The sequence below is a fragment of the Aphelocoma coerulescens genome, chromosome 8 (genome assembly GCF_041296385.1).
Source record: "Aphelocoma coerulescens isolate FSJ_1873_10779 chromosome 8, UR_Acoe_1.0, whole genome shotgun sequence".
In the NCBI taxonomy this organism is placed as follows: domain Eukaryota; kingdom Metazoa; phylum Chordata; class Aves; order Passeriformes; family Corvidae; genus Aphelocoma; species Aphelocoma coerulescens.
Window position 1 is genome coordinate 27,481,075 of NC_091022.1, and position 25,761 is coordinate 27,506,835.

The 25,761-nt window shown below is 38.6% G+C and overlaps 1 protein-coding gene across 6 annotated transcripts in view; it reads right to left on the bottom strand.

Moving 5' to 3' along the window:
• Positions 1-918: 918 nt before the first annotated feature.
• The window catches only part of TUT4 (terminal uridylyl transferase 4), a 44,821-nt gene continuing 19,978 nt past the window's right edge, over positions 919-25,761 (bottom strand). For 3 of the 6 annotated variants that reach the window (XM_069023417.1, XM_069023415.1, XM_069023416.1), the window contains exons 8-30: positions 25,110-25,179; positions 24,075-24,201; positions 23,515-23,634; positions 22,910-23,131; positions 22,583-22,757; positions 20,490-21,229; positions 19,871-20,021; positions 19,217-19,303; positions 17,716-17,819; positions 17,317-17,374; positions 17,119-17,222; positions 16,632-16,721; positions 14,623-14,736; positions 13,437-13,514; positions 12,870-13,047; positions 12,465-12,512; positions 12,295-12,377; positions 10,778-10,893; positions 8,996-9,156; positions 7,924-8,021; positions 4,943-5,468; positions 2,560-2,733; positions 925-1,526 (exon numbers count right to left, since the gene is read on the bottom strand). In XM_069023417.1, coding sequence (XP_068879518.1) covers positions 1,435-1,526; positions 2,560-2,733; positions 4,943-5,468; positions 7,924-8,021; positions 8,996-9,156; positions 10,778-10,893; positions 12,295-12,377; positions 12,465-12,512; positions 12,870-13,047; positions 13,437-13,514; positions 14,623-14,736; positions 16,632-16,721; positions 17,119-17,222; positions 17,317-17,374; positions 17,716-17,819; positions 19,217-19,303; positions 19,871-20,021; positions 20,490-21,229; positions 22,583-22,757; positions 22,910-23,131; positions 23,515-23,634; positions 24,075-24,201; positions 25,110-25,179 — 3,716 coding nt within the window. In that variant the 3' untranslated portion in view covers positions 925-1,434. Of the gene's footprint in view, positions 1,527-2,559; positions 4,789-4,942; positions 5,469-7,923; positions 8,022-8,995; positions 9,157-10,777; positions 10,894-12,294; positions 12,378-12,464; positions 12,513-12,869; positions 13,048-13,436; positions 13,515-14,622; positions 14,737-16,631; positions 16,722-17,118; positions 17,223-17,316; positions 17,375-17,715; positions 17,820-19,216; positions 19,304-19,870; positions 20,022-20,489; positions 21,230-22,582; positions 22,758-22,909; positions 23,132-23,514; positions 23,635-24,074; positions 24,202-25,109; positions 25,180-25,761 lie in introns of those variants that run through there. The other 3 variants (XM_069023420.1, XM_069023419.1, XM_069023421.1) reach the window with 3 other exon arrangements.

Consider the following 25,761-nt stretch of genomic DNA (forward strand, 5'->3'; position numbering starts at 1 on the left):
CTTCATAAAATTTTGTTGAGATGTCTCCTGGTTGAAGCTGGCTTCATTCTCAAATCAGAGCATTGTTTTGTCAAACTGTCCCTGCAGTCCGGTGCCAAAGGAAGTCTGTGCTCAGTCACAAACACTGCAGGGCTCCCAGCCCTGGCCTCTCAGAGCTCCAGTACAGGAGAGGGAGCAAGGCTGTCAAAATCCAGTGTGTTTACTAAAAGCTCACTCTAAAGTGCTCTCCAAGACGTGGCTGTCATTGGGTCCTTTGTAAATATCACCCTTCAGTGTAATCTGCTGCTTCTGATGCTGCCATAAGAGAGTTCAGAAGGTTCAAGTAATACAAAGCCCTGCTTCATTCTTTTGGAGTAAGAAATTCAATAAAGACAGTACAACACTGCTTTGAGCATAGTTTGTGCTCTCCCTGTGACTGGGAACAGAATTTGACACCATGATGTTCAGCTCTACCTTCTCTGAGTGAAGTTAGTTTTTTAGATTTAGAGTAATTAAGCTCTTACTGAAGCTACAATTCTCCTCTTACTACATTTAAATCAGTTGTGTTAAGCCCTTGTGTACCATGTCTTTTTTCATGGCCTTGCTTCAGGAGCACGGACAGGCAGGTTTATCCCTGAACACTGCATTTAGGGTTTCAGGATTCTCATATTGCCCTGGGAGTGCTGACAACACAAAGAGTGTGCCTAGTGCATTCATGGAAAGTCCTCTTTACTGGGAAGCAATTTTACAGCCTAAATTTTCCAGAGTCTTTGCATATTATTTTGCAAAGCTGATAAACAGAAAAGCAGGTGTGCTCTTCTTTCAAGTGTAATACACACATGGGCTGTGAACAGCACATGCAACAACACCAGCATGGAGAGGTCTAGTGCTTGTATCACTTGTTAAAACTGCTCATCTTTCCAAGATCTCCACATTAAAGCCATTTTTATTATTCTGGTTAAAGCAAGCATGCATACAAATAGGGAAGAGGAAGAAGTCTTATGTCCTTTTTTTGCAGTTTTATTTTTCTTTTTAAAAAGTTTTTTGGCACTACATAGTTCTGTAAAGAATAGAAGTGACAAATTTTTAAACACATGAAATCCCCTTCTAATTTTATTTTTTTTAGAACAATATATATAAAGTCTGAAGCAACCAAAGTATGAATACAGCTAATAGAAAATAAAGAACTTAATTTTAAAAATTCTCTCTCTTTACAGTTTATCAAGATAAAACAAAACACAATTCCCCTTAAAAATAGGGTAATAAAATAGATGAAATTTGTATCACTCAGTTTTGTGATACTAGTAAAAACTATAGTTCATATCTATGTACAAATGATACAGTTTAAAAACAGTCTTAAATAATCTTGTATCTAAACATGTTGCATTAAGATTTTAAATCAGAACCTGAATTTCTTCCTCCCCTCCCCCCACCCACCCACAATCCCATCCAATTTCACTTTTTCTGTTGAATGTAATTCAGATTCAAGTGTGGGTGTCCTTGAGACAGAAGCGAGAACCGCTGGTTACTCTGCATCAGTGGACCAGCTAAAAGAAAATGGATTACAATTACTTCAGCAAATCACATATTTAACAGTGCTTGGCTATATTCAGTGTACTAATCTAACTTAAAAATAAAGCCATTTACTAGACTGACACAAATGCCATCTGTGCAACTACCCCATTTAATGGGACAATGCAGAATTACTTAAATCCTATCTCCAGAATTCCCTAAGAATCATCAATACATCATTTTGTTGCACTACTTCAGTTATTTAACAAAAATAGTTTCAGGATTTTAAGTAAATTTAGTTTTCACTTGGAAACCCTGCTAGAGCTAACAGATTAGATTTTGAAGAAGGATTTGGAGCCCGTATCTCTCATTTTACAGCAGGTGACCCCAGCAATATGGAAGCTGCACATCCTGCAGGTCAAATTTGAGCATCGTTTCTCTGGTAGTGGAGGTCTTTTTCCTACAGCCTTTCCCCATCCTGCCAGATCCTGAACACCTTTACCCTTCATAAACGTCAGATTTGAAATCAAGTCAGTCCTTCCCAGTTTCCTGATGAACTGAACCTGGCCTAACTTTGCAGTCAGTGCTGCTCTGACTGTGGATGGGCTGGACTAAACCTCCAGAGGGCCCTTCCAACCTCAACTATTCTATGGTCTTGCAAGTTTTTATCTATGTAAGTCATTTCACAAAGCAACATACAAAAGCCAAATAAAGTGAATTGGGACAAAAATTTCTTCATATTCTGAACATGATCATGGGCCAAACATCTTAACCTCTACTGAAGCAGAGGCAGCTCTGCAGTGAGCCAGCAGCAGCAGCAAGGAAAAAGAGGCTGGAAGTGCAACAGGCTGCAAACTGGCTCAGATTTCAGAATTTTATTTTAACCCTTCCCTCCCACAAAGATTTTCATTCATCCATAGAGGAAGCTGAAGCGCTGATTTGACTCTGGGATTCGTTACGGTTCCAGGGAGCCTAGTGAGTGACACATGATTCCTTGGCTTTTAAAGCCTTTGAGACAGTACAGAGACATGTTGCATGAGCTGTTGATTCACATACTGGTTCTAGTACCTTGAGGGTAGAAAGGTTTGTTCGGTGGGTAGCTGGCATTTCCCTGCTGCATGTAGTTCTGAGGCATATTGTAAGGCCACGCTCCTCGGAGGAGAGGAAAATGGGTAGGGGTCCCATGGTCCCAAGGGACAGAAGGAGGGTTCATTTTACCAAACTGTCCTTGGAAACCCTGATCTATTTTTCAATTGAAAGGGAAAAGCACATTGCAAGTTGAAATAATTAAACAGTAAGTCACAAATACAATTTACATCTTAAATAACAGTTTGCAGGGGACTTAATGTGATTAGTCTGATGTACTGCTTTTCTTTTTAAATGTACATCAGTAAAAATTACCACCTAAATTACTTTATTATTCACTATAATAGAATTATTGGGAAGAGAGAGGATGAATCAATATTAAAATCAAGAGCTATGATTTCACTATTTTTATGTCTTTCTTGTGATGAAAAATACAAGATCTGAACAATGTTACTACTATCTGATCCCACACAAATATCCACTATCACTGACAGAGCTGTGACATGAAAGCTATTATCCTACTGCAAGAAATAACTCTCAGATGTACACTGGAATTCCACTAATACTTCCATGCTTAAGAAACTTGCTATCTAGATTACTGGACTGACTTAAAAAATGATTTTTCAAGAGAAAAATAGAAACTTTGTAAATAAATATACAAATTGTAAAGCTGTTCATTTACAATTCTGATATCACTGCAACATTAAGGATGAGAAATCAAGCATCCAAGGAGGCAGGACCCACAACATGAGGCATAGCTCTGGAGCATGCATGAAAAAGAGCTGTCTGTCTTGATAGTTCTAATGATCCTACTTCTGATCAGTTGTCTGCTGAAAAGAAAATTAAAGTAGCTCCTTCCAAGTCAAGGTTATGTGAGCCAGGACAAAGTTTCCTCAAGCCTGTTCTCAGATTGTCCTGAGGAGGTAAGAAACCAGGCTGCAAACAGACAGAAGACAGCTCATCTCTGCTGTGTACCAACCTTAATGGCATCTAAGCCAAAAAGGAAATAAAACTGATACAAATACAAAGAGGAAAATTACTATGATTGAGGACTAAGAAAAGGAGTGTGATGAGGTTGGAAATTGAAGGAAGATGAGGGATGGGAAAAAAATACTGTGACTGACAGCACAAGAAACCTGGGAGAATGGAGAAGGAATTAGAATTTATGGAGCTTGTCTGAAAGAAGGCAGCTACCTTAGTAAGGAGATGTGGATTGGAAGGAGCTGCTTGAGGGAAAGACAAAGCTGGAGAAGGGGCCAGATGAGAAGATCAGAAATGGAGAGATAGGGACAGAGGACACCGGAGACACACAGAACACATGGGTAGGAGTTCCTGTATCCTTTAAAATATATTCCCCACAAAGCTTTAAATAGAAAATCATGTATCTCCAGCACCTTAACACATATCTGAAGCCCATTAGTGAATTATTCCTCATCCACAGCTGTTTACTCAGCTGAAAATCTACTGTTACTGACAATCACCTTACTGGTGCAGAGAAAGGCTGGGCAAGAGATTCAGAATTTTCATCTTGTGATGAACAACTGCACCAGTATATTGTATTATGGATTTATTTTTTTAAACACAGGAGGACTTACACACTCAGAATAAATCAGAAGACCACTGCAATGATTAATGATATAAAGGTTAACAGTTAAAATTTAGGCACTGCCACAGTTCATGTTGCAGAGTAAACTGAATGGGCTTTAATCATTGTATACTGCTTTTCTGCAGCCTCAAACATACCAGTGTACTTGGATTTGCTATGAGGCAAGAGGCTGTTGCCCACTTGTCACAGGAAAATGTATTTTCCGGAATCAACATCAAGATTATGGAAGTTAAATGTGGCAGGAAAAACCATTGGAAAAAAAGAATGGATAAGATCATATTATATTGTACTGAAGGTGAGGAGACAATATTCAACTTGCACAACTGTAATTCTGCCAGTCTCCAAGTTCGTGTTTGCAACCTCAGCATTCATCTAATAAATTATGTAATGATGTGTTGATCCTGGAGGTCTTCTCCAACCTTAATGTTTCCATGATTGTCTGGTATAAGGAATCCATTATTTGTCAGCACATTGACAGAAATGTGACTCAAACGGTGATGAGGAGGTTTCTCAGTTGAATGCAGGATTTCTCATTGTTGCACAGCCATTAATGGCAGACAGGACTAATGCCTAAAAGTTATGGTGATCGATTCTAATTTTTTTTCCTATGAAAACGTCAAGACAGGTGAAAGTCATGATTTGGTTTCTTAAGCATCACATTTTTTTTTTATAAAACAAGTTGAAAGAGTTAGCTGTTCCTGTAACACTTAACACTTGTACACAAAGTGCGAGAGGTTTGATACAACAGAGAAGAGTTACCTGAATTCCCCACAGTGCCATTGTTCACCAGTGAGTTTGGAGTCACAGGATTGTGCCAGTGTCCCTCATGAGAAGTGCTGGGGATTCCCATGGGCCTGGCAGCAGGCTGTGCAAAGATGATACTGGGATCATTCAAGCTTACACTGCTCTGGTTATTTGTGGTGCTGCTGCTGCCAGATCTCATAGAAAATGGAACATTTGTAGAATGAGGAGGGTTACCCGGTGCAGAGTGAATAACAGGCCCATGAATAGGCCAAGAAGTGTTGGGAAGCTGAATTTGGTGGTGATGGTGCATCTGAAGTAGTCCCAGGTTATGCAAGGTGGAATACTGACCTGGGGGAGATTGGGGAAAGTTAAACAAAGGCAGCTGGACCTGATGGGGTGGCTGTGCACCCTGCTGTGGCTGAGAAACGTGCTTAGACTGGGATATTGATTGTGGCTGAGTCTGGTTAATGGAGGCTGGCTGAGAGGAATTCTGTGGGAATTGTTGAGGTTGTGGAGAATAAGATGACTGATGCGAATCAGACTGGAGGAAAAAAAAAAGTATGAATTTCTGATTAGTTCACTGGCTATTTAATGGTGTTTTCTTTAATAAGCACCCACTGTTAGACTATTCATAAAATGGCAAAGCACTCCCCAGCAATACCCCAAAGACTGCACCCAACTTCCTGTTGGCTTCAGTAAGTGCAGGTCAACTGACACTGACTTTCACCAACAGATAATTTGGACTCATAATGTGGCACATCCCACCATCAGAAACACCATTCTGAGCAAACATTAGCCCCAAGCTCTTCATTAGACTCTGCACACACTTGTTTCTGGTTTTTAATCAGTCTCTTCCCTACCCTACTTATTTACAGCCCAGTATCTCATTAACTAATTGCCTTCTAAATACAGTGGTTCTTATTGCTGCAGTTTTTTAAGTAATTCCAAAGTAAGCTCCTAATATTTCTACCATTTAAAAAACTCTGTTAAACAAGAAATGCAAATTCCAAAAACCCAGTTTCAACCTTCATATCCTGGTGCTAGGCTATGGCTAAAGGCACAGTAATAGCAATTATTACAGCCTTTACAGAGCTCTTACAAAACTTTCCCTTTCACCAGCAACAGAAATAGGCATGAGGCTATTTTATTTGTTTAGAATTGCAACTAAACAGATAAATACTTCAAGAACTGGGTGGCTGGGAAAAGAGTTACTCAGTTCATCTGCCAACACTTAATGCCATTGTCTGGATTCCCCACTCTGGTTTTAAGCATTGAGACAAGATGCTGATGGAATGAGTGCCTCCAGAGACATTCAAATGAGACAGGTACCTAAACCAGAGAGGATGACCTAAATCTCAGATCTCTTTCTCCCCCTGAGACTGACTTCTCTCCAGAGACTACAGCAGCCAGCCAAGCTCCAAGAGCCTCAGCTGCTGCTGCTGTTGAACACCTGGAGTTAAAGGTCTCTGCAGCTTGTCACTATCCCTGATTTATCACTATTGCCTGTCCATTTAAACTGGCAGTCACTTGTCTCCAATAACCAGAGGTGTCTGCAGGACCTCCCCATGCCACAGCAACTCCTCTAGCAGCACACTGTGTGTCTGTGCCAGGGCAAAAGCTGGAGCCCAGAAGCTGGGATTGCTCCCTGCTGCTATTCCAGCTGTGCCTGTATGAGTGCCTCCTGTACCTTTCTATCAAACCAAGAAGAGAAGGTAAAACCTGGGATTTGAAAGATGATCACTGGTTTAACAGTTTAAATGTTATAAAAATAAAGCACATGCACTGACCACAAACATTCTTGCAGATATTAACCTACCACAAGCATGCACTGGATGTGCCAGCAGCAGGAAAAGAGGCATATTACACTCCAGCCTAGATCTGCTTCCCATTCTCTCCCTCTTACTCCACCAATATTCCCCCTTCCCGTTCTTCTCAAACAATTCCTGGACAGAACATATTCACCAAGAAATCCTGGCCAAATGACAACCATGCAACACACAGAGAGTCCATGACATCCAGGTGACACAAGAATGTGTACATGATGTGTCTGGTCCTGAGTCCACCCACACATTTAGCTTCAATTCCAGAGGCTCCTAAAAAATATGGCTCCTAAAAAAAAATACTCCTGTGGCATGTTCAGCCCTTCACTTAGATTAGGACTGTATCAGCCTCTCTTTAGAAGCACACTGTAAGTCATGAGGTCTCTGTTACTGGAGCCAGCATTCCAAGAAATGCTTGCTGATCAGTTAGGAAAGTAGTAAACTGAACAAAGAGCAGCCCTGATTACTGTATTTGCTTACTTGCCAGTTTCATTAGGAAGCACATGCTTCTCCGACTAACACCTTAAAATAAATTCATTTCTGCTGTACTGTCTGCTCCAAAAATATTAAATGCCAACAGCTGTATTTGCTCAAATACCCTCTGCTAACCATCTCCACTCAGAAGCAGATTAAACACATTTTATGTAGCTCTATAGAGACCTGAACAAATTCTAGGCTAAAACTACCAAAAATTTCCCCATTGTTCTGCTTGTGCTTCTAGTCTGCTCTGGCAGGCTTTTCACTGAAGTATGACTTAGCTGTGTTCTGTGTCTGTTCACTGCAGTCCCTTAAGACAGATCTCTTAAACCACAAAGAGTCATGGCTGTCAGCAACCTAAGTCTCCAGCATGTTAGCAATGAGCTATGCTTTATCTCCCTTAGTAACTCCAAAGCACTGCCAGAACAATGAGAATTTGAAAAGCATCCTAACTTAATCTGGCCTTTCAGAATCGCAAGGTATCTCCTATCAAACTTGACTATGAGGTTTCCACACTGAAAAACCATAAATGCTCCCCAAGACACAGCACATCATAAATCAAAGTTTCACTAATTGGCAGAGTGCAACGTTGTCATTATCAAGTGCAGAATCTGTTGAGAAAAAACGGTGCAAACCTGTTCCCAGCATAGCTAGTTTGCTACAGCTTTGCTCCCTGCAGTCCCCCCTCACAGAACTTACACATTCTGATGACTGCCTGGTGCGCAGGGGTCGCTCCACCTGCTGCTGGCCCACAGCCACCAGCTGGGAATTTACCATGCTCCGGACCAGCTGCGTGCCTGATCAAGGAACAGAAATGTTAATAAAACCCACAAGGTGACAGAATAACGAGCAGAACTGGGAGTCAGCAATACCTTAACTCTCATGTGACACAGAGTAGGTAAATCACTTTAACCTCTGCTCTCCTTTAAGTGGAAACTTTTCCCTCTACTGGCAGCACACAACATTAATAGGTATAGGAGCTAAACACAAAATCTATTTTTGAGTAAAACAAAGTCTAGCAGGAACAAGGCTCACTTTGCTATCAGGCTGAAGCTCTACTTTATATAGGTTTCCACATTACTGCTGTACGCAGTGGCACTTTAAATAGCAATAGCAACAGCAGAAACTCCTGGGCAAAGAAAGGAAACTAAAAAAAAGACTAAAGGATAACAGAACACAGAAGCAAGGTTCTCTCTGAAGTTCATTTATGAATACTTTCCCTCTTTTTTCAATTACCACAGGCACGCAAGGGCCTGATTTGAATGGGTTTGCAATTAATCTTCTCTAAGTACTACCAGTAATTTGAAAGCTGGATCTAGCCTAATTCACCTGTATGCTTTTTTTTTAAGTGTTACTGAAAGACTGCTGATTTTTGCTGAAAATACATTTACTTACCTCTCACAGATGACGGAGGGTTAGCTAACATTTGGGAAACATTTGGAACAGGAAATGCATTCAATTATTATTATTATTATTATTACTATTACTGCTTCTAAATGCACCCATTGTGAGTGGAAGACAAATAATGCAATACCCTGAAGTACACTGTATTTTACTGCTGAGTACATTTTTACCACCCATGCAAAGACTATACTTCAGGAGGCATTACTCCCCTTGAAGAAAAGCAACACAGACCTAAAGCTGTATTTGCAATGACTGAAATATTACCTGCAGGATTTTTTTTTGAAAGATAATTACCAAGTCTGTACAGAAACCTAGAGAAAAGGGATCTCACAGCTTTCAAATTATCCTAACACATAAACTAACTTACCTGGCACACTATTATTTCTCTGACGGGTTTGTTTGAATTCAGGACAATCTCTCCTAACATGACCCACATCCCCACAGATGAAACACCTTTTCTCTCTTGTTTCTCTGTCATCTTCTTTCACCTCTTTTTCATCATCTTTCTCATTCTCCTTTTTCTTCAACCTGAACAATGATTTTTATTAGCAGTATCACAAAACCACACACACACAAACACATCATCTCTGTAGAATTGTTGTACTGTTACGTTCAAAGAAAATAGTTACATAACCAACAGCTGTACCAGAATACAGACATCTCAGGAATCCCAAAAAACACTTTCAGATTCTGGGCTGGTTAACAGCCTGTATAAACTTTAAGAACTTAGAAGCTCCTGAGACCTGTCCAAAAGCTGTCTGACTGTATTAGAGCAGAACTATGCCTGCTGTTAAGCAGCCTAAGCCTGCCAGGTAGCTGGGGATAGCACAGCATAGCAGTTCTATGCAGCAATCCCACTGAGTCAGAATACACCCAAAACAAGTGAGCTGCAGCTCGTTCATACAACCTCCCCCTCACTGGAGAGGGCACATTTCTCTGTCAGCATCTGAGCCCAGACAGGATGTGCAGCAAAGCACTGAGGCCCTTTCAAACACTCAGTTCTAATACAGCAGGAGAACTAGTGATCAGGAACCAAGACAAGAAGTAAAGGTCTTTTTCCACAAGATATCTGTAGGATTGTTAAATACTATTATTATTTTGGGAGCTGTATATACAATCTGAGAGAGATTCTGTGTGGCTGTGCTGTAGTAGCAGTTTGTGTGAAGAGCAGATCACAGCTGCTTTTCCTGAGGCAGATGTAGGGAAAGAGGTGATGCAACTCCATGTGCTAGTACTTGTACAGAGAGCATCTGAAAGAAATAGTCCACCTGTGACCACAGGATTCCAGTGCACTTTCATGTATCTTGAACTCTGCTGACTGAACAAAAGGCTGTAAATAAAAATTTTGTAGCAGGAAGAGACCAAGAACCCTTTGAAGAATTATGGAGCACACAACTGAACATAAGGAGTACATGAAAAAGCCCAGATTAATTTGCATTCTGAGGGCTTCAGCAGGAGTCAGACAACCTAGGCTGACTGGGTCATTAAATAGCCAAAGCTGTAAAAAGTGAGGAGTGCATGTTCTCTGTCAATTCCTGCTAAACTCTCTTTGGAGAGATTGACCTGCACGTACCAGGGACTCCTTTTGCAGGAGTCCTGGACCTAAAATTCCTAAATAAAATTAATGTACAAGTGAGAGATCACCAAGTGACTGGCACTAGTATGATGTTACAGAAATGCACCTTAACTATTTACATTTTAACTAATCCTAGAGTTAATTTAATAAACTGCAGATGTACATTATCAGATCTAGAGAACAATTCAAATTCAATCCTGTCTTCTGCACATGATCACTACAGGAAATCCATTTTAACACATGACAAATTTTGCAGCCAGGTAGTATGTTCTCCATCTGAATTTACACTATACAAAGATAATTTCGTGATCAAAGTTGATCTTAACTACATATGAACATACTATGGACTGTTGATTTTAATCTGTGCGTGCTTCCATAAACACTTAAAATTTAAAGTGATGATCAGAAACTCTTAAGAAAAGCAAAAAATAGGATGGGGAATTGAGGATCAGATATGAAGCTCTGATTTTCTCTGCAATTTAGCAAATTTCTCATTTCCATTAAATCTTCAAATATCCAAATCCCTCATGATTTAATCTCAAAGGTTTCCCAATAGCTTTGTGTATTACTTACCTCCTCCTCTTTGGACAGTCTTTCATGTAGTGACCAATTTTTCCACAGACACGACAACATCTGTCATTGGGTGCCAATTCCCCATCTGTCAGCACTTTTGAGTCAAAAAAGTATTCCTATCAAAACACATCAAACAGATAAAATATATAAACCACTCACTTATAAGACTGAGAAATGAAAGCAAAATTGTCAGCTTTCATCTCTTATTGCTCCCTGAATGATACTACTTCTGAGATTATACCTGGCCCTTTTCTTCCCCTAGATAATGGCAGCTTTTTCAGAGATATGAAGCAGTTTGGGCTAAAAAAGGGCTATTTGCTCTCAGGGACAGAGGATGAATTTGCAAACAGCTTATCCAGGCTCCAGCCTGCTGCCCACCTTTTGCATCCTCAAAGACTCTTAAGAGGGCAATTTTTTGCATATGATCTATTTTGGTACCTGAGTCAGTGCTTGTGTGCTTTCCAAAGCAGCCAATGTCCCTTCCCAGATGACATGATTACATCCATTTAGACAGAACACAGCTCAGGTGGGAAACAGATGGAGCATCTGCAGACTGACCTGTATCACTCCCCTCCCCTGGAATTTGCTCAGGACAGCTGCAGTTCTGATGTGTGTCAGCACAAAGCTTTACAAAGCCCACAGTTTACAGCCTCTGAGCAACAGAATTATTGTGAAAGTACCGTCTTGCCTGAAAGACTGAAATGGAAGTACAAGCTCAGAAGAAAAACACAGATAAAGCAAGCAAGTGGAAAAGAGAAGATATGGAAGGATGACAGGAAATAAAAGCTTTCAGAAGATTTTTTAAATCCTTTAGAAATTCAAGTTCTGTTCAAAGCTACTGGGAGAACAGTCTTATGAATTGTTTTAGAAAATACCTTTCCAAGTTGATCTTAAAAATACTAATTACAGTATTTTATTTGCTCATATTAAAAAAGTAGCAGTCTCTTATACATCAATGACTGGACCCTGTAGCACAGAGCAGTATTTTCTCCAAAATGATATTGAATGAATGCATTCCTCACCCTGACTCACTACATAGATTTTAAAGGTCAACTGTTAAAAAAAAAAGTCTATCATCATCCTTTTCCTTGCTTAAGCAGCAATCCTTACTATCTCCACCAAGTGGAAAAATAAACAGAATGTAACATCTCTTGGATCTGTTTTCTTCAGCGAGTAAAGAAGAGCCAGTAAAGTTCCTAGAGCTGTTTCTGAGTTTTACAGTCAAATTTGCAGTTTTCTGCAATATATAACATCATACAGTGGGAGGTTTTATAAAAAATAAAACACAAACTTACTTTCCCCAAACCTGCCAGTAATACCCATCACCCATCCAACCACTCCTCTGAATTTTATATTGCAGGAGCCCAATACTAAACTGTACATATAATGCAGACAAAGTATAACTACACATATTGTGCATACCAAATTGATAAATACATCCAAAAGATTTGCCTTGGGTACATCAACTCAGTGGACAAAGAAAATTAAAAAACATACTAAAAACTCTGAGAACTTACAGCTTCTCTTCCAACAGCTGGGTAGAATGGGGTACCAAATAACTTTCTCCCATTGATAAATGCCTTCATTATAAAATTGGTCACTATTGAAGAAAGACAAAGTTATTGGAAAACAACAGAAAAGGCACAACTCAGCAAACATTAGTCATCAGTAGACATTAATTGCTTACTTTTCCTAGAGACTCCAGCACCCAAATTATGATTCAAGTCAAAAGGATCTGCACAAAGAAGGGAGAAAAAAAATCAGAGTTGGAAAAAATATGCTGCAACAGAATTTTTTGTTTCAATGCAGAGAATTCCATTTTAAAGACATTCACAGAGCAGATTATAGCAAAGCAATGCTGAAAGTTTTAAAACTGTGACTAACCATAATACAGTAAGAAGAACAATTCACTGACATTTAGTAAAAGCTATGAGTCTCATCAATTTTGTGAGCTGTAGGACTTGTAAACAATGGTTTTTTAAAAACACTGACTGTAGTTTCCTCACATAAAGGTCCTGTGCAAAGAGAACAGCCTCTCAAGCAACAGTTTCCTACTCCTCATGAATGGAAACTCAATTCAGCAGAGGAGTACCTTCGATGGCAATACATTTGGATGTCCACTGCTTCTCAAACGTGGTTAACAGCTTCTTCTGCCGGATGCTGATCACATACTCCTTGAAGTCAAATTCCTCAGTGTAGAATCGCAGCAGCCCCAGCCAGAGCTCTCCAAGAGATTCAGTGTTCTTTCCAAGAGAAGGCAGACGCTTCTTCTGCATGCAATTGAAGACAATTTATTCAGCTGCAGTTACTGCAGCACTCCTGAAATACCTCTCTAATTACGTTTGTCTGCTATGAACCATTTCTTTTGGTTAAAGTAAGGTTAAATCATTACAGTTAAGACTAAACCTGGACTGTTTTTAAGAATAAAAAGTATTTTTCCTGACTTATGCTATTTAGAAATTACTTGAAATAAACCAAGCAAAAGCAGAAACTCATTTTAGTAAAACAGGACTCATTTGGGAAGTGGCAACACTATGGATATGGAAGTTTAATTAATTAATAAAATTAACCTTTTATATATTACACTGTTAAAAATGTATTACTTTTCCTGAAAAGCAAGGTTTAAGTTTTAGTGACTCTTCTGGAATTAAAAGATTACCAATTCTTCCATGTCATCAAAGAAAAATGCATTCCATCCATCCACCATTCTTTGTGGAATCTGTTTGCCATCAAATATCTGCCAGAACAGAGAGTGACAGTTACCGCTCTAATTCAATTTCACTGTAAAATACTTGCAGTTCTTTTGGTAAAAAAATATATAAAAATATAAATACTTTAATTTTAACAATTACTTCTTATACAGACAGAATTTCCCATTGGTAAAAAGTTTGAAAGTCTTTCTGCATTGTTGCTGTACCTCTCAAATTATTTGGATATTTAATTTTTACTTGTTCTCTGCAACTAAGAAAACATGACTGAATTACCTTGTCAAGATTCCAACATCTCTCTTGCCCACAGATTCTCTAAGGAGACTTTATATGATTTCTATTACATTTTGACTTTAGCACAGCCAAGGGGAAATTCCGCTGTTACTTAAATGCACTCTCAAGGTAGCAGTAAAATAAAATCCCCCAACCTCTACTAAAGAATCAGCAAGAAAGTCTATGAGTCTCAACTGCAATGTTTAAGCCAACTTTCCTCTTGCACACAGAAACCAGAAGAGGCAGAAAGGGATAATTCTCAGACGTGCCTGGGAGTTCCAGAATGTATCCAGGAAGAGGCAGATAGCTGAATAATTATATTCTCCCCATCCATACAATGGGGGTACAGAACATTATTTTCTTAAAAAAGCTTGCTGGCACATGTAAAATATTATCTTTAAAGTTGTACCAAAGCATCAATTATCTTTTTTTCCTGTCATCAAATAATAAAATAAACTTTTTCTCTTACAGATAAAGTGTTGAGCAATAAATGCTTCTGACAATAAGTGGTTGAAGAGCTGGACTCACATTTCAAGAGCATCTGGTGCAGTCTCATAATTACAATTCCCTTCTCTCCATACCACCTGCCAATTTTTTTCTATCCTGTTCAGCATATAAATATCATCATAAGACCAAAATCTTAAAGTAAATGTAACAGCAGAACTTAGACCCAATAGACTCTCAGTTTTGATCTAATTTTCTTGGTAAGTTTTACCTACTAAAACCAAGAGGGAGTTAAGAACCTGCTGATTAGAAGGGCCCCATATTTCGTTCATCCCCCTGATCCTAAAATCCCAGACTTCTCATATTTGGCTTGAAAAAAAAGTGCATCTATTTTCATAGCCTCATTTTCTGAACACCTACCTCCTGAAGAACTGGAATAACTGGTGGATTTCTCTGCTGTAGAAAGTACAAAACCATAAGAATATAGGCATACGAAGACAGACTACCACGGGATGCATCACCAATATCGCAGCGCTGAAAAAATACATTTTAAACAAAATGCTGAATTTACATTTCACTGTTCAAGACTAACAGCTATGTCAGAGAGCAAACAGAAACCCCATAAGTAACAGCAAATACATTCACCTCATAATTAAAAATTGTTTTATGAAGCCTGAAAAATAAATGCACCCAAGAGTCAACTGCCATCTGGCAAATCCACAGCATAATTTGTCTTAACATAAAAACAGAAAAGCTTTTCATAGCCAAGATACTTTTAAAAAAAATTTATAATGTGCCAAACAGAAAAAAAAAAGCCCAAATCAAAACCCCCAAAACATAAATCCCAGGTTTCAATACTATAAAATTTAATTTTCCTTAACTCATGCTTCAAGAGCTGTTTCTATGATTCCTTATTATTTTGGTTCCCTCTCCCCTTTTTAACAAATAATTCATTGACAGCAAGTATTTCCATGTTGTACTGGCAATGCAGCCATACGTGGCATTTTGCTAGCAAACATACACATACCTAATTAAACCATGGTGCAGCCTGCACAACACTGTGCAAAACAAACATCCCTGAGCAAGTCAGGGAGTTGGAACTAGATGAGCTCTAAGGTCCCTTCCAACCCAAGCCTTTCTATGACTCTGATCAGTGAATTACCTTACTAGGCTTGAGTATCTCATTTACAGTATAACCTCTCTCCACAGCACCTGCTTCTAAGCTATCCTGTGTTTTGAGCCTGTGTCATATCAAGCAATGCATTTTTAACCTCCTAGGGCTGGAAAAAAACAGGGATTCACAAATTACTTTCACATTAGCAGCAGCAGTGACAGCTGTTCCTGGGTTTTCTGCCAACGCAAACAGAGGAGGAGGCATTTTGCTTAAAAACAGAGTACTTGTACAGCTACAAAGTCACTTCCATACACACACATTCAGGAGTGTATATCCCACAACTTGGAAATTTCATCTTTGCAGTAACATTTTTAGAACACACACAGCAGTATGCAATGCTACCAAAAGAATGTAAGATTCATTATTATCAACACAAGGCATTTTTAATCTGGACAGAGAAGAGACATGGCAGTATTGTGCACTACTGTGACCACATCAAGAAAAAAATCATTGCTAGTCTCAGTGACAGTATAATGAATAAGTCCATTCCATTCTGGCACAAAGTTATTTTATTCATCGTGATGTATTTTATTACATGAACATCTGGTAGCATGAGGCACTCTCTACAAGCCATTTTATATTTGCCCCAGTTCCACTAAGCTTTCTTTGGATGTGCTGTACTTAATACTGCAGCTCAAATAAAAAGCAACACCATGTTTCAATTATCAAAGGCTGTAGAGTATAACACTTTGATAGAATATCATAACAAAAGATGCAGGAGAATTGACATTTTCAAACTCTTAAAGTCAAGTGTATGTCCTAGGCACAGCAAGTAGAGACTCAGACATTCATTCATCACCTCATACCTACCTACTCCTGACTTTTATACTAAGTAAAACAAGGCAAGTGTGCCAGAAGAAAGCAACAGTAATCTCTGGGCTGGTCCCAGATATGGAAACTTGGGAAGCCCATGCACATCCACATGCCCCTACATCTTACAGTTACCATTTTTCCTATTTTGCTTGGGGCTTGGGTGGGGTTTTTTGTTTGTCATAATTGCAGCTAGTTTGAAATTGAAGAAAAAAGGAAAGTTTTCCTTTCATCAGCTTCCTCTTACACAGAAATCTTTCAACAGATAGCAGAAGGTACCAGGATTTGATTTTGACACACTATCAGATGGAGCACAGTAAGCTTAAGAAAGTGCACTTCATATCAACAGCAGTCTAGTGTCTCCTCTCTTTTGGCAAAAGGCAAACTCAATGGCTGCAGCAGGAAACACTGTATTGTACAAGTAAGTGCCTTCTTTTTATATTACCTTTGCAAAAACTTTCATTGTGTAGCCCAGATATTGCACCCTAGGATCAATAGCTGCGTAGGTAGCCAGCATCCTTGTGTTATGCTGTGCCTGGAAGAAGGGGAAAAAAATTAAACTGGTGTCAGGGTGAGCCAATTATGTAAGAAATTGTGCAATTTCACAGTGTCAGGTGAAAGCTGGAATGAGCTGTACTATTCATGATGGCAAACAGGCCATGGTGGATGTGGCACTAGTGGCTTTTCAGAAGCATCCCAAAAACAAGACTTTTTGTACTATAACCTGCCCTGCCATCAGGTCATACACAGCCACCTGGGTTGGGCTGAGGGTGGGGGCCGCTGAATTTAAATGATGTAGAAGAAATACACAAACACACAAAAGCATTTTCATTCTGGTTTCGAAACTATTCCATCAAATGGTTATTTGGGTAAGGGAGAAAGAATTAAAAAGCTTTCTTTGAACACAAGAGCAGACACAAACAGATGCTTACCAGTGTATTGTACAAACTGATATCTCCTTCCAAGCCACTCCGCCTGTGTTCAAACTTTACTATAGGCACTTTGGCTGTTGTTATAGGCAAGATGTTTCTCAAACCTGGGGAAGCAACACTTTAGTACATAAAACATTTCCATTAACAACGTTTATAGTAAATCTAACTGCAAAACAAATAATACTTTAAAGCACCTACCTGGATGCTTCTTAAGAACTTTTGCCAAACCTTCTATTATTTCTTTGCAGTTTAATTTCTAGGAAAAACAAATATCACAGCTTCAGACGTTAAAACAAGGATCCTATTCCAACAAGCACATCTACTAGCACATATATTTCATAGATGAAAAGTCTATGTACAAAAAGGAGCAAGCATTAAGCCAGCACATGAATTGACATGAACTCATATGCTCTGTGTGGACTGTGTATCTGTAAGGCACTAAAAGTAAAATATCTTCCTTCAGTTGTGCAGAATGCAACAAGCCAATGTGCAACTAGCAAATCCTACCTTTCCTGTGTACAGAAATCTTAACTGAATTAAAAAACCTTAAAGAATCCTTGAGTTTACAACAGATTTTATCAATTTCAGAACTCTTACCTCTGCATTTTCATGACCTTCCAATGTCATGCAGATATCTAGATCACTGTCCCGAAATCCAAATCCATTCTTTGAGGAGCCAAATAAGCAAAGCCTGGCTTTGTCTGATCAAAAGAATAGACAAGGAAAAGGTAAACTCTTTTACAGTCGAATGGTAAGTGCTTAGTATGAAATATTGCTTAACTGTCATGTGCAGGTGCCCATAAAAATGAGCTTAAAGAGAGAGCTTACAGTGTCACTTCAAAGACTTCAGCTTTGACAAAGGAGGAAGCACAATACTTTAGAAATTATTTATAGAAAGTAAGGCAGGATAAAGACTTATTTTATGTAATTTTTTTATAACTGAGGTATGTTACAGTTACTATAATCATTAAATGGCATCTCTAAGTGTGGTGCAATATTTTGTGGTATGCAACTGCACTTTCCTGCTTTACATAAATCAAAACAATGTGCAGTCACCAGTACAGCTTTACCCCACAGATAAGACAGAGCTACTCCTAGGGTAACCAAAGTAATACTTCTGGTTGCATTCAGAGTTTACCTAGGTTGCATATTTTTCCTGTAACTAGGTAAATTTGGTCAATGAGTTTTTGTAATCATAATATACTCTGCAAGAAGACACAAGCAAGTAAGATTACAATACTTTATGAAACATTCTTTCCCAATTGCTGTGTTTACATTTTTGTTTGAAACACAATATTACTAAATATTTTCATTCTTGGAAAGCAAAATTATGTAGGTAAAACAAATTCCTTCCCAACTGCAAAGAATACATTTATCTATTCAACTGAAACCAATGCTAGGAAAATAGACCTAACACTTATTCACAGCTTTTTTTCCCTAAACTTTAATAGAATCAGAAACCGTACGTTTTTCAAGGCTTTGTAACAGGTCTCAATCCTCAACTGCTGCCAGTAAGTGGAGGCACAGCTAGTGGATGGACTGGAATTCCTAATTCTTTGATGACAGGTCAGCTACAGCAGAATGGCCTTCCATGGACTGGAATTCAGGAGACCTGGGTTTGGTACCTGGCTTTAGCACTGTTTTACACCACCTACGAAAAATCCCTAGGCATCTCTCTCTGTGCCTTGACTTGCATCACTGTAGTAAGACACTTCTGCTTGTCTTATATAGGGGATGTGAAGATAAACTCATAAGATTTCTATGATACTCAAGCACTGGTGACTGGGCAACATAAGTCCTTGGCCTACAATCAAAGCTAACACTAAACCCAACCAAACTTTCTTTCTGGCCTGACTGGAGCAGTCCTGTGTTTGCATTGCTACTCTGGCAGCTCTTCCTCCACTCTAGGGATGTTTCCACAGAACAGCATGAAGAGATTGTTCAGTGTCGAAGTGTGTAAGACAGCTTTACATAGGGAGGGAAAAGAGATGCCACTGCTTCAAGCAAGGAGAATAAAATGAGATAAACCACATCTTTATGCTCTGGACAACATGACTGAAGAAGGCATTCTGAAGCATCACTACCTACTGATACATACCATTATACTCTTTTCGAATAAATCTCTCCAAACTTGCCAGTATTTGTTCTCTGTTTTGTTGCTCAGATAAAGGAGGGGATAATTCATCTAAGTAAAAACAAATTAAAACACAGTTAGATGTGACCTTCAGCACCTCAAAAATCTTTTTCAGCTAATTAAAAGATTAGATGAGGGTTTTTTTGTTTTGCTTTGCTAAAATCTGTGGTTTTCTTTTAATATCATTAAAGTCTTCAGGATTTTATTTCAAGACATCCAATTTTTCAACCACAGAGCGGCTTGGTGGGCACCTGGCATCCAGCCAAGGTTAGCCCACCACAGCACCCCCAAAAGATGCCACAGAATTTGACAAATACAAAAACTAGTTTTGCCCAGAGCCTGGTTCCTGGGGAACACCAGTAGCTTTTTATAAACAGTGATAAATACATAGTATCAGTTTCTGAAATCTGTTATAAGGTATCACAACCATGAATTATCTGAAAATTAAAAAATTTTAATGGCACAATAATATGCCATTTGTAGCCTATGGCAGCTGGAAGAGCATCTTCCTACTGAATTGTAAATAATTGTAAACAAGTAATTTAACCCTAGAGTATTTAATATTTCCAGGTTACAGATCACAGTATACAGTGGGGTACAAGCACTTTTTGGACTTACCAAAACATCTTTTACACACTATATCGAGTATTTCCCGAAATCTGTCTGTCATCGGTGGTAGTGGTTTTAGATCAATTTTCTTGAAATCCTCTGGGCAATCATTTTTGGAATGTCCATCCCGTTTGCAGATGCTGCATACTATAGTTGGTGGCTTTTTCGGGGAAACAAAAGTGCATAAATGCAATTTTCCTTTTCAGACAGTTCAGCAGATTTCCAAGCAACCAAGAACATTTAACATAGGAACAACAACAGAGCCTCTACAAAGAGCAGAACACCTCTCAACAAGCTGCACTTAGTTCTCACAGTGCCTAAAAGCACCTGGAAATTCTACAAGAAAGTAAGAGAGAGGGGGGAGTAATAACCAAAAAAAATAACACCCAGGATTTTTTTGTGTGTGTAAATCAAAAAGATTTGCATAAGATGGGGGAACAGACCATCTAATCCAAATGTCACACATGGTGATGTTTCCAGTCCTGAGTAACAGGGACTCTACAAAGGCCAGGGCTACCACCCGTAACACAGACTGAAACAATCACCGGGAGAATCCCGCCACCCATCCACCCTTAGGTTTAGTGACTCAGAAGGAATGGCCCAGTGATACATGACCAGCACTGCTTACCTTTCCTGAAGTAAAAATAAACTTATCAAACACATAATGCATTTCTTCTGTTGAGAGTCTGCCTTCCTCTTTGAGATCATGGGTTTCCAGCACTGCTTTGCAGCTGGGCGAGGTAGCTGGGGTGCCAGTGCACTTGGTCTGCGGAGACGACTCCGTTACCAAACTCTGCCTACTTTCAGCATCAGAAAACTCATTACTGGAATTTGTGTCATCAGGTTGATGTGCACTGCAGTTACAGTGGTGGCTGAGCTCATCCTCAGGTAGACACACTGAAATTTCTAAATCATCCCTCTCTTTAGGTGATTTTTCCTTTAATTCACAGCATTCATTAGAAATAAGGGGTAAAGCTTCTTCTTTATCTTCATCATAGCTAGAGTCCAATGTTGAAAGTAGCAAAGAGTCCATGTTGTGGGAAGTACATCTTTTGGCTACATCTTCTACCACTTTATTACATTCAACTTCATTCTCTGGTATGTTACATCCACTTCCCGTATCTTGTTTATCTACATTTTCCCCTTGTGGAAGGCAACAGTTTGCTACAGGCTCCTCAGATCTTGTGGATTTCTTATTATTAATTTTCCCTTTTTCTTTTTTCTTGGTATCTGGCTTGGATTTAATCCCATCTTTACTTTGTGGACATGCAAAATATTTATATGCTGTCCTAAATCGCTCCAGGATGTACTCAAATACCATCTGGCTATTTAGACTTCGTGCAACATTCCTCTTTAGTGCAAAAGGATCTAGGAAGAAAAAGAACAATTTAATTAGTAATCTTTAACTTCTGCATTTCACAAAGCAGATGAAATCCCTAAGTAACTATATGGCAGTTAAAAAGAGATTCTTATATTATAATCCAGAATTGTATTTGGATATACTTAGAGAATGTAAGACCCACAAGTTTTTTCAGAATTTTTCCATACAAAACACACCCACGTACAGCCATGAATGGCTGACTATCATAAACCATTCTAAATTCTGTTACTCAAAAATAAAACCATAGGTATTTTTCACCATTATATTATGGTCAATTTCTAAACTAGAAATTAAAAGAAAGATACAAAGGCAAAATAAATAGAGGCCTGCCAGAACCTTTTTTCCTCCACTGAAGAAGGATTTTCATTTCCCTTCAGAAATTCATTTGTCTAAGAGTAACATTAAGGATGTAAGGATTGTATGAACCAATCTCACCAGGATCCATTCTTAGTCCTTCCTAATGATTTCTAGATCAAACATGTTTTCCAAGCAAAAAGAGCTCCTGCATAGTTGCTATAAGTTTGCCTGGAAGACAGTACCAAACTGAGATTCTGTTACTTCATAATATCAGCTACAAAACTTAACATTGAAAGAAAAAGGCAAAAATGAAAAGTAAAAAAGCATAAAGCAAACAACAACACAAATAGCCCAACAATAGCAGGTGTCAGAACCAGAATGCAATCTGGTTTTTTGAAATTATTTCTCGTTTCTTCCTCAATGATTTGTCCTGTCATCTTACAACCCACATGTTGAATAAACACTTCCCTACTTTTTCTGAACTCTAGCTAAAAGTGATTGAAGAAAAGAATTGGGAGAGGAAATTAAAGTCACAGGAGTGATCTCAAGACCCACTACTCAACCTGTGCCTCAAGTATTCATTGCTTGTTTTTCTGTTTTACTTTTCCTTCTCACTCTTCTTGTACCTTATTGACTCATCCTTCAATGTACCTCTGTACCTCATTCTCTGTCTGTATGATTCTCTTTGTCCTCTCCATCGCCTCAAGTGTTACAGATAAGCCACTTCAGCAACATCTCTAGAAAGTGTTCAAAAGTCATTATTCATGCTTTTATACAATATCACCTTACATGGTTTCTTAGCCTTCCTCAAATACCCAATTTCTCTATTCTTAAGGCCAATTCAGAATGCCATACATTGCTCTGTGACTCAGTGACTTTCCCTGCTTTTTAGACAGAGAAAACTTGTCTTTAAAGAGATTAAATAGCTGACAAAATATCTATTTAAAAAACTTATTGTCCAGATTCTTGTAACAGATTTGTAAGTTAAGCAAATAAAGATGCTAATGCAGGGTGACTACAGAACTGGGAAGGGATCAGCCTACCTTCAATGGCTATTCGCCTCTTCGGCCAGTTTTTATTCTCTCTGGTTAAGAGCTCTTGTACCCGTATGCTGATGACATATTCCTCCAAAGCAAATTCCAGTGTGTAAAACTTCAAAAGTTCCAACCACAGTTGCCCCAGTGAAACTTGGTGAGGGGTTTTGAATGCCAAGAGAGACTGAAAAACACGGACAAGAATGCTCAACTGCAATAAGAAATGAATATTCCTCCATTTTTGGTCCTGGTTCCATCCAGCATCAATGTTTAAAAATAAAAAAAATGGGGTGAGAGATAGTGAATGGTTCTCAATGAAACAAAGCCATGACTTACAATCCCATGTTTCTCTTTTGCATTGCTTTGGTTGTCCACTTCTGAGCTTGTTGCCTTCTTGCCACCACCTTTTTGTTGCTCAACTTTAGCTTTGCTTTCTGCTCCAACAGAGTTTTTTGCTGCACCATTTGTGGGTGGTTTGTACTCCCACCGTACAAATTCTTCATCTTCCACCCCTTTCAGCTGGTGGTCATCTGGCCTCTTCGAATCAAAGCCTTCAATCTAACAACAATTAAAGTGGTTCTGAAACAAGACTGTATGTAATACACACAACCACAAATTTTCAGCAAATGTGACACTTACTACTGTGGTATTCACACCCCTCAAGATTAACAGATGTCAGAGACAGACATTCAGAGAAATAAAGAAGAAAATAATTGCCTTTTCTCCAAAACACAGATGAAACAACTATACAGCCTACTACAAGTACCTTTTAAAAAAGTCTTCAGAATCACCAAGCATCATCTGTGTGAGGATTAACTACTAATGCATTTTACTTATAATTTTCTTTGGCAACGAAATTTTGCATTTTTATGAGGTGGCAGAACACAGAAATAATGCCAACATTTTGAACAATAAGGTTACTGTATTACCAAATCACTTACCCAGTTGCCCAAATAGGACGGTAAAATACGTGGTTTTCTTTGTTGAAGAAAAAATATCACCATTAAGGCAAAGGAATATGAGGGAATCCCACCTTCAGCCTGACAGTCAATGTGACAGAGCTGTAAGAGAAAGAATAATCACTTTTCTGATGTAACACCAGAATTTTAGTTTGCAATCTATTATAAAAGGACAAGTACTAAAGAAATGTGAGAAACATACTAGAGTGGAACAGAAAATCCTGTATCTCAGAAACTGCAGTGATCATGCCATGCCACATACAGACAAAATACAAACTGTATCAATTCATATAGTGCCTTAAGGAATACTATCTTACCATATAGTATTCTTTTCAGTTTCACCACATTTTGTGATTGTGGAACATATTTATGCTTCTGTCTAGAATTTCAGTCAACTCCAAAATGTGGAGTGGCATCTCATGCATGGAGGTGGGGTGAAGTAGTGGCATGAAATCTTTTCTACAAACATATTCATGATATATCATACACTACATTGTACACAGTGCTTAAAAAGAAGTATTGGGGATAATTAAATAACTTACTCTAGCCCAGTAGCGGAAAGCCAAAACCAACGGAATCAGGACAGGCTCCAGTTTACCAAGTGCAGCCAGCAGGTCAGTTGTAAGGCAAGCCACATCATTCCTAGCACTTACTTTACATGTCAAACCACTGCAATCACAAAGGCAGAACAGATAAAGGATTATCACTTTGTGATACAGATGATGCTTGGGGCAGGGGTAAGGCGGGGCATCACACCCACCATAATAAAAACATCCATCAGTGCCTCCCTATGTAAGAACCTGCATTTTTTAAACAAAAGCTACAGGATATCATTACATCTTCTTTACTATTAAATCATTAGTTGCATTTAGAACTTACAGAAGTTCATTATAGCCAAAAATACAAAACAGAGTTAAGAATTTGCTCTAAGTTCTGCCATTAATTTTGTTATCTTACACAGTTCAATTGCCAAGTATATCGTCTACATTCCAAACACTTAAACAAATAAATAAGTTAATTAATACTCCAGACCTGCTGCATATTAAGAGTCAGTAAACCCACAGAACAGCTTGTCTAAAAACTTTCCTTTAGCTTCTTGGAATAAGTTTTTCTATTCTGTTACAAACACAGGAAAAGACAAGCCCATTCTTGCATTTACTTCCCCAGAGTTTCAGTCCATACCTCTGGCCAGTCAAGCAATCATGTTCAATTTTGGAGGTTGCTACTTCTTAGGAATTTACTGAAACTGTCAGATGATGTGTCCTTCCTGGCAATGTGTACCTTATAAAATGTTTTTAAACCCTTGGCTTAAACTGCTGGCAAAAAATTTAAATAACTGAAAACCACTCCACTTTTCCCTCAGTTAACTAAAAGAACTTTTTCAAACTCCAACAACCAGTGAGTTCTGTATAGCACACACACACACAAAAATCAGCTTTCTTTCTAGATTATATTTCTGTGTAAGAGCCGTTTCCTTTTAATACAAATGTTAGCTGAGTGTTACAGTAATACTTCTTGTCAGGAGTGCTATGGACAAGCATAGTAGCTCATTAAAAATCTTTTTCAGTCACACATACCTTTTAACATCTTTGCAAAAGACAACAGGAACTTTGGCATGGAAATCTGACTCCACATCTGAGTAGACAGCTAAGCAACAAGGAAAAAAAAAAACACATTCTGTTTCAAAGTTTTTTACAGTTTTCCCAATTCTGTCTTTAAAATTATTATATTTATACCATGATTTTTCAGAACAACTCAAATTAAGTGCTGCATAGTCAACCAGTATCAATATTTTCTGGTTAATTTTGATGCTCACCACCAGTATTAGACAGCCAGGCTGTGTTCCTGACAGAACATTGAGGTAACAAGTTTTAGGAGTCTTGGAATAGCTCTCACTCGTGTCCATATGCAAGTAGAAAGCAGCTTTTGAGTTTACTGCTTAGAATTCCCCCTACAGAAAGGTTAAACATTTTTGCTCTGGCATCTGACACTACTGCCCCAACCTCTGGCAACCTGAACTGGACTAATGAGGCTGCCATTCTATTGCTGCAGCTTCTCATCCCTCATTCACACAAGCACTGGTGTTCATAAAAATCACATTCATAAAAAGAGCTCAGATATCTTGGTTGAAAACTAATCCATTTTTCCAAGTTTACAGAAAAATTGAGCATAAAAACAACTAAGCAGCAGATAGAATGTTAAACAGAAATGAGATGCAACTAAAACTCA